The sequence below is a fragment of the Phaenicophaeus curvirostris genome, unplaced genomic scaffold (genome assembly GCF_032191515.1).
Source record: "Phaenicophaeus curvirostris isolate KB17595 unplaced genomic scaffold, BPBGC_Pcur_1.0 scaffold_480, whole genome shotgun sequence".
NCBI classification, from domain to species: Eukaryota; Metazoa; Chordata; class Aves; order Cuculiformes; family Cuculidae; genus Phaenicophaeus; species Phaenicophaeus curvirostris.
This window is the reverse complement of record NW_027207055.1, coordinates 534-13,137: the sequence shown is the minus strand read 5'-3', so window position 1 is coordinate 13,137 and position 12,604 is coordinate 534. Positions and strand designations below refer to the sequence as shown.

Below are 12,604 nucleotides of genomic sequence, written 5' to 3'. Positions count from 1 at the left end.
TGAGGGACCCACGTCTGGGAACCCCACAAATCTGGGACCCACGGATCTGAGGGCCCCACGGATCTGGGATCCCCACGGATCTGAGGGACCCAGAGGTCTGGGACCCACAAATCGGGGACCCCCACACCTGGGACCCACAGATCTGAGGGGCCCAAGGATCTGGGATCCCCAGGGATCTGGAACCCAGAGATCTGGGACCCATGGATCGGGGATCCCCACGGATCTGGGACCCAGAGATCTGGGATCCCCACAGATCTGGGACCCGCAGATCTGGGACTCACAGATTTGGGGACCCCTAGATTTGGGGACCCCGCCGCGTTTGGGACCCCCAGATCTGAGGCCCCAGGTGTCTGGGACCCGTAGATTTGGGGACCCACTGTTTGTGCCCCACAAGTACCAGGGCTGGATCCCCCCCCACCCCCCACCCCCAGCCACTAACCCCCCATTAACCCGCGTTAACCCGGTTAACCCGCTAACCAACTAAACCGCCCGCTAAACCGCGCTTAACCTGGAGCGAGTGCCCCATAACCGGCCCCATAACCCCCATCGCCCCCAGGAGACGAGCCAGGGGGCGCGGGAGGGCACGAGGGTGAGCGTGAGCGCACGAGGGTGAGCGTGAGTGCACGAGGGTGAGTGTGAGCGCACGAGGGTGAGCGTGACGGGCTCAGTGTGCAAGGTCCTCGTGGGAGCAGCTCGTGGTGGCTCGGTGGGACATCTGCGTGTGAGGCCCTCGTGCGATTGTGGCTGTGCTGGTGGCTCTGTGCAAGGTCCTCGTGCACGGGACACACGTGAGGCTGTGCTGGTGGCTCCGTGTGTGATGTCCTCGTGTGAGAAGCTCGTGGTGGCTCTGTGCGATGTCCTGGTGTGAGGCTCCATGCATGAGGTGGCTCCATGTGTGATGTCCTCGTGCGAGGAGCCCTCAGTGGCTCCATGTTTTGGGGTGTGGGTGCCAGTGTGCGAGGCGGCTCGAGCCCTCGTGCGAGGAGCCCTCGGTGGCTCCATGTGTTGGGGTGTGGGTGCCAGTGTGCGAGGTGGCGTGAGCCCTTGTGCCAGGAGCCCTTGGTGGCTCAGTGTTTCAGGGTGTGTGTGCCGGTGTGCGAGGTGGTGTGAGCCCTCGTGCAAGGAGCCCTTGGTGGCTCCGTGTGTTGGAGTGTGTGTCTCAGCAGCGTGCGAGGTGGCTCGAGCCCTCGTGCCAGGAGCCCTCGGTGTCTCCGTGTGTCAGGGTGTGGGTGCTGGTGTGCGAGGTGGTGCGAGCCCTCGTGCGAGGAGCCCTCAGTGGCTCCATGTGTTGGGGCGTGGGTGTCAGCAGTGTGCAAGGCGGCTCGAGCCCTCGTGCCAGGAGCCCTCAGTGTCTCTGTGTGTTGGGGCGTGGATGCTGGCATGCGTGGTGGTGTGAGCACTCGTGCGAGGAGCCCTCAGTGACTCCGTGTGTTGAGGCGTGGGTGCCGGCACCATGCGAGATGGCTTGAGCCCTCGTGCCAGGAGCCCTCAGTGTGTTGGGACGCGGGTGTTGGCAGCGTGTGAGGTGGTGTGAGCCCTCGTGCAAGGAGCCCTCAGTGGCTCCATGTGTTGGGGCATGGGTGTCAGCAGCGTGCGAGGCGGCTCGAGCCCTCATACCAGGAGCCCTCAGTGTGTTGGGGTGTGCGTGGTGGTGCGAGCCCTCGTGCGAGGAGCCCTCGGTGTCTCTGTGTGTTGAGGCGTGGGTGCCGGCACCGTGTGAGGTGGCTCGAGCCCTCGTGCGAGGAGCCCTCGGTGTCTCTGTGTGTTGAGGCGTGGGTGCCGGCACCGTGTGAGGTGGCTCGAGCCCTCGTGCAAGGAGCACTCGGTGTCTCCGTGTGTCAGGCTGTGGGTGCTGGTGTGTGAGGTGGTGTGATCCCTCGTGCGAGGAGCCCTCAGTGGCTCAGTGTGTTGGGACGTGGATGTCAGCAGCGTGTGAGGTGGCTTGAGCCCTTGTGCGAGGAGCCCTCGGTGTCTCCGTGTGTCAGGGTGTGCGTGCTGGCATGCGTGGTGGTGCGAGCCCTCGTGTGAGGAGCCCTCAGTGGCTCTGTGTGTTGAGGCGCGGGTGCCGGCCCCGTGCGAGGTGGCTCGAGCCCTCGTGCCAGGAGCCCTCAGTGACTCAGTGTGTCCGGGTGTGTGTGCTGGTGTGTGAGGTGGTGCGAGCCCTCGTGCGAGGAGCCCTCGATGTCTCCGTGTGTCGGGGTGTGGGTGCCAGTGTGCGAGGTGGTGTGAGCCCTCGTGCGAGGAGCCCTCGGTGTCTCCGTGTGTCAGGGTGTGTGTGCTGGTGTGCGTGGTGGCTCGAGCCCTCGTGCGAGGAGCCCTCAGTGACTCTGTGTGTCAGGGTGTGCGTGCTGACGTGCGAGGTGGTGCGAGCCCTCGTGCGAGGAGCCCTCGGTGTCTCTGTGTGTTGAGGCGTGGGTGCCGGCACTGTGCGAGGTGGCTCGAGCCCTCGTGCCAGGAGCCCTCAGTGGCTCAGTGTGTCGGGGTGTGTGTGCTGGTGTGTGAGGTGGTGCGAGCCCTCGTGCGAGGAGCCCTCGGTGACTCCGTGTGTTGAGGCGTGGGTGCCGGCACCGTGTGAGGCGGCTTGAGCCCTCGTGCCAGGAGCCCTCGGTGACTCCGTGTGTTGGGGTGTGGCTGCCAGCGTGCGAGGTGGCTCAAACCCTTGGTGGCTCAGTGTGTGGGGGTGTGTGTGCTGGTGTGTGTGGTGGCTCAAGCCCTCGTGCGAGGAGCCCTCGGTGGCCCCATGTGTTGGGGTGTGGGTGCCAGCGTGCTAGGTGGTGCGAGTCCTTGTGCGAGGAGCCCTCAGTGACTCTGTGTGTTGGGACGTGGATGTCAGCAGCGTGTGAGGTGGCTCGAGCCCTCGTGCGAGGAGCCCTCAGTGGCTCCGTGTGTTGAGGCGTGGGTGCTGGCACTGTGTGAGGTGGCTCGAGCCCTTGTGCCAGGAGCCCTCGGTGTCTCCGTGTGTCAGGGTGTGCGTGCTGGCGTGCGTGGTGGTGCGAGCCCTCGTGCGAGGAGCCCTCAGTGGCTCCGTGTGTTGAGGCGCGGGTGCCGGCCCCGTGCGAGGCGGCTGGATCCCTCGTGCCGGGAGCCCTCGGCGTGTCGGGGCGCGGCTGCCGGCGGCACGCGAGGCCGTGGCGAGCCCCTCGTGCGAGGTGGTCCCCGTGCGAGGTGGTCCCCGTGCGAGGGTCCCCGTGCGAGGCGCGCGCTCTCCCCGCAGGCCGCCAGCTCACCATCTTCAACAGCCAAGCGTGGGTGCGCGTGGGCGGCCGGGACCGCGGGCGCCCCTTCCAGGGGCAGCTCTCGGGGCTCTACTACAACGGGCTGAAGGTGCTGGCGCTGGCGGCCGAGGGGCACCCGCGCGTGCGGCTCGAGGGCGACCTGCGCCTGGTCGGGGAGCCCCCCCCGCCGCCCCCCCCGCCCCCCCCCGGGGCCACCCCCGCGCCCCCCGACATGGCCACCACCATCATGGAGACCACCACCACCATGGCCACCACCACCACGCGCCGCGGCCGCTCGCCCACCCTCAGGGACACCGTCGCGCAGGTACGGGGGGGGGGGACACGGGGGGGTGGGGGGGGGGGTCCCTGGGTGAGGGGGGGGGATTTGGGGGTCCCAGGTAGCCAGGAGGGGGGAGGGGTGTAGGGGGATGTGGGGGTGCCAAGTTAGAGGGGATGGGGGGGATGTGGGGGTCCCAGGATGAGGAGGAGGAGGTGAGGGGACATGGGGGTCCCAAATTAGAGGGGATGGGGGGGACATGGGGGTCCCAGGGTCAGGGGGGACGTGGAGGGGTATTTGGGGGTCCCAGGATGAGGAGGAGGAGGTGAGGGGACATGGGGGGATGTGGGGGTGCCAAGTTAGAGGGGATGGGGGGGGATATGGGGGTCCCAAGGTCAGAGGGATGTGGAGGGGGATGTGGGGGTCCCAAGTTAGAGGGATATGGGGGGGATATGGGGGGAAAAGGGGGTCCCAGGATGAGGAGGAAGAGGTGAGGAGACATGGGGGGATGTGGGGGTCCCAGGTTAGAGGGGATGGGGGGGACATGGGGGTCCCAGGGTCAGGGGGGACGTGGTGGGGGATGTGGGGGTCCCAGGCACCCAGGATGGGAGAGGGATGTAGGGGGATGTGGGGGTGCCAAGTTAGAGGGGATGGGGGGGACATGGGGGTCCCAGGATGAGGGGGAGGAGGTGAGGGGGATATGGGGGTCCCAAGCAGCCAGGAGGGGGGAGGGATGTGGGGGTCCCAGGGTCAGGAGGGATATGGGGGGGACGTGGGGGTCCCAGGCTCAGGGGGAGGAGGTGAGGGGACATGGGGGGATGTGGGGGTCCCAGGTTAGAGGGGATGGGGGGGGACATGGGGGTCCCAGGGTCAGAGGGACGTGGAGGGGGATATGGGGGTCCCAGGCTGAGGGGGAAGAGGGGGAGGATGTAGGGGGATTTGGGGGTCCCAAGTTAGAGGGGATGGGGGGGGACATGGGGGTCCCAGGGTCAGGGGGGACGTGGTGGGGGATTTGGGGGTCCCAGTCAGCCAGGAGGGGGGAGGGATGTGGGGGTCCCACGGTCAAGGGAGGATACGGGGGGCACATGGGGGTCCCCAGATGAGGAGGAGGAGGTGAGGGGACATGGGGGGATGTGGGGGTCCCAGGTTAGAGGGGATGGGGGGGGACATGGGGGTCCCAGGGTCAGAGGGACGTGATGGGGGATATGGGGGTCCCAGGATCAGAGGGACGTGGAGGGGATATGGGGGTTCCAGGCACCCAGGATTGGGGAGAGATATGGGGGTCCCAGGATCAGGGGGGACGTGGAGGGGGATATGGGGGTCCCAGGCACCCAGGGTGGGGGAGGGATGTAGGGGGATGTGGGGGTGCCAAGTTAGAGGGGATGGGGGGGGGACATGGGGGTCCCAGGGTTGTGGGAAAGAGGGGGGGACGTGGGGGAACATTGGGGTCCCAGGCAACCAGGCTGAGGGGAGACAAGGGGGCACTTGGGGGACACGTGGGGTCCCCCGTGTCACTGGGGGGTCCCGAACGCTGTGGAGCTGGGGGGGAAGGGGGGTCCCAGACCCCCCAGGTTCTCGGGGGTGGGGGCGGTGGGGGGGGCTGTGGGGGTGCCAGGGGGGTCCCCAACGCCGCCCCCCCCAGAACACGGACGACCTGCTGGTGGCCTCGGCCGAGTGTCCGAGCGACGACGAGGACCTGGAGGAGTGCGAGCCCGGAACAGGTGGGGGCGGCGGGGCCGGCACCTCCGGCACACGCGTGGGGCGGGACACGCGCACGGGGCACACGCGTGGGGCCGGACACACCTGTGGGGCACACGTATGGGGTGGGACACCTGTGGGGCACACCTGTGGGGCTGGACACACCTGTGGGGCACACGTATGGCACGGGACACACCTGTGGGGCACACGTATGGGGTGGGACTCACCTGTGGGGCACACGCATGGGGCAGGACACACCTGTGGGGCACACAAGTGGGGCAGGACTCACCTGTGGGGCACACGCATGGGGCCAGACACACCTGTGGGGCACACGCGTGGGGCAGGACTTACCTGTGAGGCACACGAGTGGGACTAGACACACCTGTGGGGCACAGGTATGGGGCTGGACTCACCTGTGGGGCACATGAGTGGGACTAGACACACCTGTGGGGCACACACGTGGGGCAGGACACACCTGTGGGGCACACGAGTGGGACTAGACACACCTGTGGGGCACACACGTGGGGCAGGACTTACCTGTGGGGCACACGTATGGGGTGGGACTCACCTGTAGGGCACACGAGTGGGGCTAGACACACCTGTGGGGCACACCTGTGGGGCTGGACTCACCTGTAGGGCACACGAGTGGGGCAGGACTCACCTGTGGGGCACATGAGTGGGACTAGAAACACCTGTGGGGCACACGTATGGGGCAGGACTCACCTGTGGGGCACACGAGTGGGGCCAGACACACCTGTGGGGCACACGTATGGGGCAGGACTCACCTGTGGGGCACACGAGTGGGGCAGGACTCACCTGTGGGGCACACGTATGGGGCGGGACACACCTGTGGGGCACACGCGTGGGGCAGGACTCACCTGTGGGGCACGCGTATGGGGCTGGACTCACCTGTGAGGCACACGAGTGGGACTAGACACACCTGTGGGGCACGCGTATGACACGGGACACACCTGTGGGGCACACGCGTGGGGCTGGACACACCTGTGGGGCACACGCGTGGGGCCAGACACACCTGTGGGGCACACGTATGGAGCCAGACACACCTGTGGGGCACGTGTATGGGGCTGGACTCACCTGTGAGGCACACGAGTGGGACTAGACACACCTGTAGGGCACACGTATGGCACGGGACACACCTGTGGGGCACACGTATGGCACGGGACACACCTGTAGGGCACACACGTGGGGCTGGACTCACCTGTGGGGCACACGTATGGGGTGGGAGACACACATGGAGCATACGCATGAGGTGACACACGCACGTGGGACACGCGTGTGGGGCGGGACACGCGTGTGGGGGCAGGACACGCTTCCCCAGGGAGCCGCCGAGGCACACGCGTGTGCGCAGGCCGGCGCACGGCTGCTCGCACGCACACACGCGGCAGCCGCTCACACGCACACACGTGTGCACACGCCTGCACATGGACCCCCCCTCGCCCGCAGCCCCGTCCGTCCCCCCCCCCCCGCCCAACCCCGCACACGCCCCAACGGATGGACAGACAGACAGACAAGGAGGGCCCCGGGTCCCCTCGTGCGAGGCCGTCGCACGCTCGTGCGAGGCCTCGTGCCCCCCCAGCAGGATGGGGAAGGACGGACAAGGACAGCAGACGGACAGGCGGACAGGGACGACGGATGGACAAGGACAACAGACGGATGGACAGACAGACAGCCTCGTGGATGGATGGATGGATGGATGGATGAATGGGCTCAGGGATGGACAGACGGACGGACAGATGTGAGGCTGGAGGCGTGGAATCGCGGCCGGACAGACGGATGGACGGACAGATGGACCCCCAGGCTGGCTGGGCTCAGAGCTGGACGGGCGGAACCGAGGCTGGACGGACAGACGGACATGAAGATGGATGGATGGATGGATGGATGGATGGATGGATGGATGGACGGACGGACAGGTGGAACCGAGGCTGGATGGACACACGGACGCCTGGGTGGGTGGATGATGGATGGACACGAGGCTGGATGTGGGACGGGTGCTGGATCCTCGGGTGGAAGGACAGACGGACGTGGTTGCTGATGGATGGCTTCATGGCTGGATGGACACACGGACACGTGGCTGGACAGGTTGAGGCTGGATCCAGGGGTTGCAGGGTCCAAACGTCCTCCAAGGGCTGGAAGAGCCGAGGAGGAGGATCCAGGCTGGACCTCGATCCCAACACGGAGGAGCCAGAGGACCTCGGATGGTGGATTCCGGGATCCACAGGGCAGCGAGGAGGACAAGGAGCCAGGAGGACACAGAATGAGGAGGACACGGAACGAGGAGGACACGGAATGAGGACACGGAGCGAGGAGGACACGGAATGAGGAGGACACGGAACGAGGAGGACACGGAATGAGGACACGGAGCGAGGAGGACACTTTTCCAAGCTGGTGATTCTGTGATTCAAGGAGGAGCTTCCAGAGGTGGAAGAGGGGCAGGAGCAGCCAGGGATCCGGTTGGGAGAGCAAGGTCCATGTGGGATTGAATCCAGCCAGGGAGGTCCAGGACAAGAAGAAAAAGCTTCTGTAGGAACGTTGGGGATCAAGGGGGGAGTAGGGAGAACGTGGGGCTCTCCGGATGGAGCTTCCTGGGATGTGGAGGAGGGACCAGCGTCATCGACCTGGGCTTGTGTGGAGCATCCAGCGTCTTCCCAGAGGGAACAGGACGGATCCAGAGGGATGAGATGGATCCAGAGGGACAAGGTGGATCCAGAGGAATGGGATGGATCCAGAAGGAAGAGATGGATCTAGAAGGAAAAGTTGGATCCAGAGGGACGAGATGGATCTAGAGGGATGAGGTGGGTCTAGAGGGATGAGGTGGATCTAGAGGGACGAGATGGATTCAGAGGGATGGGATGGATCCAGAAGGAAGAGATGGATCCAGAAGGAAAAGTTGGATCCAGAGGGATGAGATGGATCCAGAGGAATGGGATGGATCCAGAAGGAGGAGATGGATCCAGAAGGAATGGGAAGGATCCAGAGGAATGGGATGGATCCAGAAGGAGAAGATGGATCCAGAAGGAAGAGATGGATCCAGAAGGAATGGGAAGGATCCAGAGGAATGGGATGGATCCAGAAGGAGGAGATGGATCCAGAGGAATGGGATGGATCCAGAAGGAAAAGTTGGATCCAGAGGGATGAGATGGATCCAGAGGAATGGGATGGATCCAGAGGAATGGTATGGATCCAGAAGGAAGAGATGGATCCAGAAGGAAGAGATGGATCCAGAGGGAGGAGATGGATCCAGAAGGAAGAGATGGATCCAGAGGGAGGAGATGGATCCAGAAGGAAGAGATGGATCCAGAGGGAGGAGATGGATCCAGAGGGAGGAGATGGATCCAGAGGGACAGGAAGGATCCAGAGGAACGGGATGGATCCAAAAGCACCTGGCCATGTTGGAGAGATGGGATGAACCTCATGACGTTCAGCGAGGCCCCTGGGTCTGGACAATCCCGAACGGATCCAGGTCGGATGGAGAAGGAGAAGATCTTGTGGGGCTGGAGGAGAAGCTCGACGCGAGCTCCAGCCCCGAAACCTCCCGCGTCCTGAGCTGCATCCCAAGCCGCGGGACACAGAATCTGAGTTTTGGTTGGAGTGAGGAGAAATGTGAGAAAATTTGAGGTCAAGTTGCGTATTTAGGGACTTGGAGGGGGAGTATGAGGTAAAAAGGGCAATTTGAAAGAAAAATGAGGCAAAAGTCGCATTTGTGGGGAGGTTATGAGGGGAGTTTGATGTAAAAGCCACATTTTTATGGAGTTTGTGAAGGAATTTGAGGTAAAAGCGGCATTTCGGAGGAGTTCCAGGAGGAATTCGAGAAGATTTGAGTGAAAAGTTGTGTTCTGGGAGAGTTTAGGGAGGGCTGTGAGGAGATTCAGAGAGAAAACTGTGGTTTCGGAGTGTTTTTGAGGGGATTTGGGTGTGGAATTTGCGTTTTTGAGGAGTTTGAAGGGGATGCGAGGTGGCCCGTGGCGGGGGGGGAGCTGCATGGGCTTTGAGGTCTCTTCCAACCCAAGAGCTGGGTCTGTGGATGGATGGAAGGACGGGTGGATGGTTCCATGGATGGAGAGGTGGATGGATGGATGGATGGATGGATGGATGGATCAATGGATGGTTCCATGGATGGATGGAAGGATGGGTGGATGGCTCCATGGATGGAGAGGTGGATCATTGGGTGGATCATTGGGTGGATCAATGGATCAATGGATGGTTCCATGGATGGTTCCATGGATGGACAGGTGGATCATGGATGGATCGATGGATCAATGGATGGTTCCATGGGTGATTGGATGGATCAGTGGATGGATCCATGGATGGATGAATCAGTGGGTGGATGGATGGATCAATAGGTAGATCAATGGATGGTTCCATGGATGGATGGATCGATGAATCGATGGGTGGTTCCACAGGTGGATGGATGGTTCAGTGGACGGATCCATGGATGGAGAGGTGGATCAGGGATGGATTGATGAATCGATGGATGGTTCCAAGGGTGGATGGATGGATCAGTAGATGGTTCCATGGGTGGATGGATGGATGCATGGATAGAGAGGTGGATCATGGATGGATTGATGAATCGATGGATGGTTCCATGGATGGATCGATGAATCGATGGATGGTTCCAAGGGTGGATGGACGGATCCGTGGATGGTTCCATGGGTGGATGGATGGATCCATGGAGGGAGAGGTGGCTCATGGATGGATTGATGAATCGATGGATGGTTCCAAGAGCGGATGGATGGATCAGTGGATGGATGGATCAGTGGATGGATCCATGGATGCACAGGTGGATCGTGGATGGATCGATGAGTCGATGGATGGTTCCATGGATGGATAGATGGATCGGTGGATGGTTCCGTGGGCGGATGGAGGGATCCGTGGATGGCTGGATGGACGGATGGTGGTGGCTGAGCGTGCCTGGGCAGTGGCCGGCTGGAGTCAGGGCTCGCTGGCCGAGGGCCGGTGGCCGCAGGCAGGGCCGGCCGGGCCGGCGCCGCAGGGGAGCCGGCAGCACCTTCTCACCGAGTGTCTTCTTCTCTTCTTTCCTTTTTGTTCTTTTTGTTTTTTCTCTTCTTTCCTCTCTTTTTTTCTCTCGTTTTTGTTCTTTGCTTTCCCTTCCTTCCTGCAATTTCTTTTTCCTCCACGCTAAAATCACCCGGCCCCATCCCGCGATGTAAGTTGACGGCAGCGCCGCGGTTTTGCTCTAAAAAAAAAAAAAAAATAATAAGAAAATCGGTAATAAGAGGAAAAAAAATGCTAGATAAGCAAAAAAAAAAAAAAAAGGCAAAAAAAAAAAAAAAGGCAAATAAAAAGGCAAAAAAGTGGAAGGTTGGGAGCGCCGGGGGGGGGTCGGGGGGCCGGGGCGCGTCGGCGTGGGGCTGACGCGGGGTCCCCCCCCGCCCCGTTTCTCTCTCCGCAGGCGGCGAGTTGGTGCTGCCGGCGTCGTCGCCGGGTCCGTCCGGGGTGTCGTCCGCGCCCCCCGCCTGCGGCCCCGACTGCGAGGAGCCCTCGGGCTTCGCCTCGGGCGAGGCGGGCGACGCCAACCTGGCGCCGTCCGACGACGAGGACTTCGCGGGGCGCGGGGGCGACGCGACGGCTTCTCGCCACGAGGACGAGGACGAGCAGGAGGAGGAGGACGAGGGAAACCTCGTCACCCCCGCCGACGCCACCGTCCCCACGGCCGCCGCCGCCGCCCCGCTGCCCGGGCTGGTGCCGGCGGGCGAGCGGCACCCGCGCGAGGGCTCGTCCGGCAGGGCCCCCCGCGTGACGGCCGCCCCGGTCACCCGCCGCCCCGTTGTCCCCACAGCCGCCGCGCCGGGCGCCGTCGAGGTGGTGCGGGAAGCGGGCGGCACCACCGGCATGGTGGTCGGCATCGTGGCGGCCGCCGCGCTCTGCATCCTCATCCTGCTCTACGCCATGTACAAGTACCGCAACCGCGACGAGGGCTCCTACCAGGTGGACCAGAGCCGCCATTACATCGGCGCCGCCAACGCCGCCGCCAACGCCGCCGCCAACGCCGCCATCAACGCCGCCAACGCGGGAGCCCCCAACGCCGCCCCCGCCAACGCCCCCAAGGAGAAGGCGCCCCCCGCGCCCCCCAAGCCGCCCGGCAAGGCGCGGCGCAACAAGGACAAGGAGTATTACGTCTGAGGGGGGCGACGGGGGCCCCGAAACGGGGGGCCGCTCGGCCCAAAATGGCCGCCCCCCCTCCAAATGGGGGGGTCCCCCCTCAAAATAGGGGGTCCCCCCCTCGAAACGAGCAGCCCCTCCCTCAAAATGTGGGGTTCCCCTTTCCACATGGGGGTGTTCTCCCCGAAATGGCTGTGCCCCCTCAAAATGGGGGCGTCCCCCCTCAAAATGGGGGTGTCCTCCTTCAAAATGGGGGTGTCCCCCGTCAAAATTAGGGTGTCCCCTTCAAAATGGGGGTGTCCCCCCTCAAAATGGGGGTGTTCTCCCTTCAAAATGGGGGTGTTCTCCCTTCAAAATGGGGGTGTCCCCCTTCAAAATGGGGCTGTCCTCCCCGAAATGGCTGTCCCCCCTCAAAATGGGGGCGTCCTCCCCAAAATGGGGGTGTCCCCCCTCAAAATGGGGGCGTCCTCCTTCAAAATTGGGGTGTCCCCCCTCAAAATGGGGGTGTCCCCCTTCAAAATGGGGCTGCCCCACCCCGAAACGGGCTGCCCCCCTCCAACCGGGGTGCCCTCCCCCCTTCGAAATGGGGGTGTCCCACTTCAAACTGGGGCTGCTCCCCCCAAAAGGGGCCGTCCCCCCCCCCCCACCAAAATGGGCTCCCTCAAACCGGGGTCCCCCCCCCCGCCAGGTGACACCCCCGTGGTCCTGTGTGCCCCCCCCTCAAGGGAAAAGGGGGTGCAGGGGGGGGTCCCTCACCCCTTGGGGGGCGTCGGAGGGGCCCGGGGGATGCAGGACCCCCCCCCCTGCGTGGGGTTCAGGTGTCCCCCCCCCCAACCCGAAGGGCCCCCCCAATCCCCCCATCAATCGTGTTTTTTTTACCACCCCCCCGGATCCCTTCTTTGGGTTCGTTTTTTTTAATTTATCCAGCCCCTATCGGGGTCCGGGACCCCCAAAACCCCCCCGGGGCCCCCCCAAAACCCCCGGGGCCCCCCCCAAAAACCCACCTCCCCCCTCCCCCCCCCCCCGGGCCCCCCCTCCGCCGCGCACAGAGGAATACACGGTTCTATACTTCGTACAGCGGCTGCGCCTCTTCCTGCACCGCGAACCCCCAAAACCCCCTGGACCCCCCCAGACCCCCTCAAGTGCCCCCATTTCCCCCCTCAGACCCCCCAAATCCCCCCATTCCCCCTCTAAACCCCCCATTTCCCCACCCAGACCCCCCAAATCCCCCCATTCTCCCCCTAAATCCCCCCATTTCCCCACCCAAACCCCC

The 12,604-nt window shown here is 63.9% G+C and overlaps 1 protein-coding gene across 10 annotated transcripts in view; it reads left to right on the top strand.

Annotated features, from left to right (window-relative positions):
* LOC138735132 (neurexin-2-like) overlaps positions 1-12,386 on the top strand; it is a 59,236-nt gene extending 46,850 nt beyond the window's left edge. For 9 of the 10 annotated variants that reach the window (XM_069883031.1, XM_069883030.1, XM_069883028.1 and 6 more), the window contains 3 exons: positions 3,215-3,540; positions 5,135-5,213; positions 10,622-12,386. In XM_069883031.1, coding sequence (XP_069739132.1) covers positions 3,215-3,540; positions 5,135-5,213; positions 10,622-11,352 — 1,136 coding nt within the window. In that variant the 3' untranslated portion in view covers positions 11,353-12,386. The remainder of the gene's footprint in view (positions 1-3,214; positions 3,541-5,134; positions 5,214-10,621) is intronic. The other variant, XM_069883033.1, reaches the window with a different exon arrangement.
* The last annotated feature ends 218 nt before the right edge of the window (positions 12,387-12,604 follow it).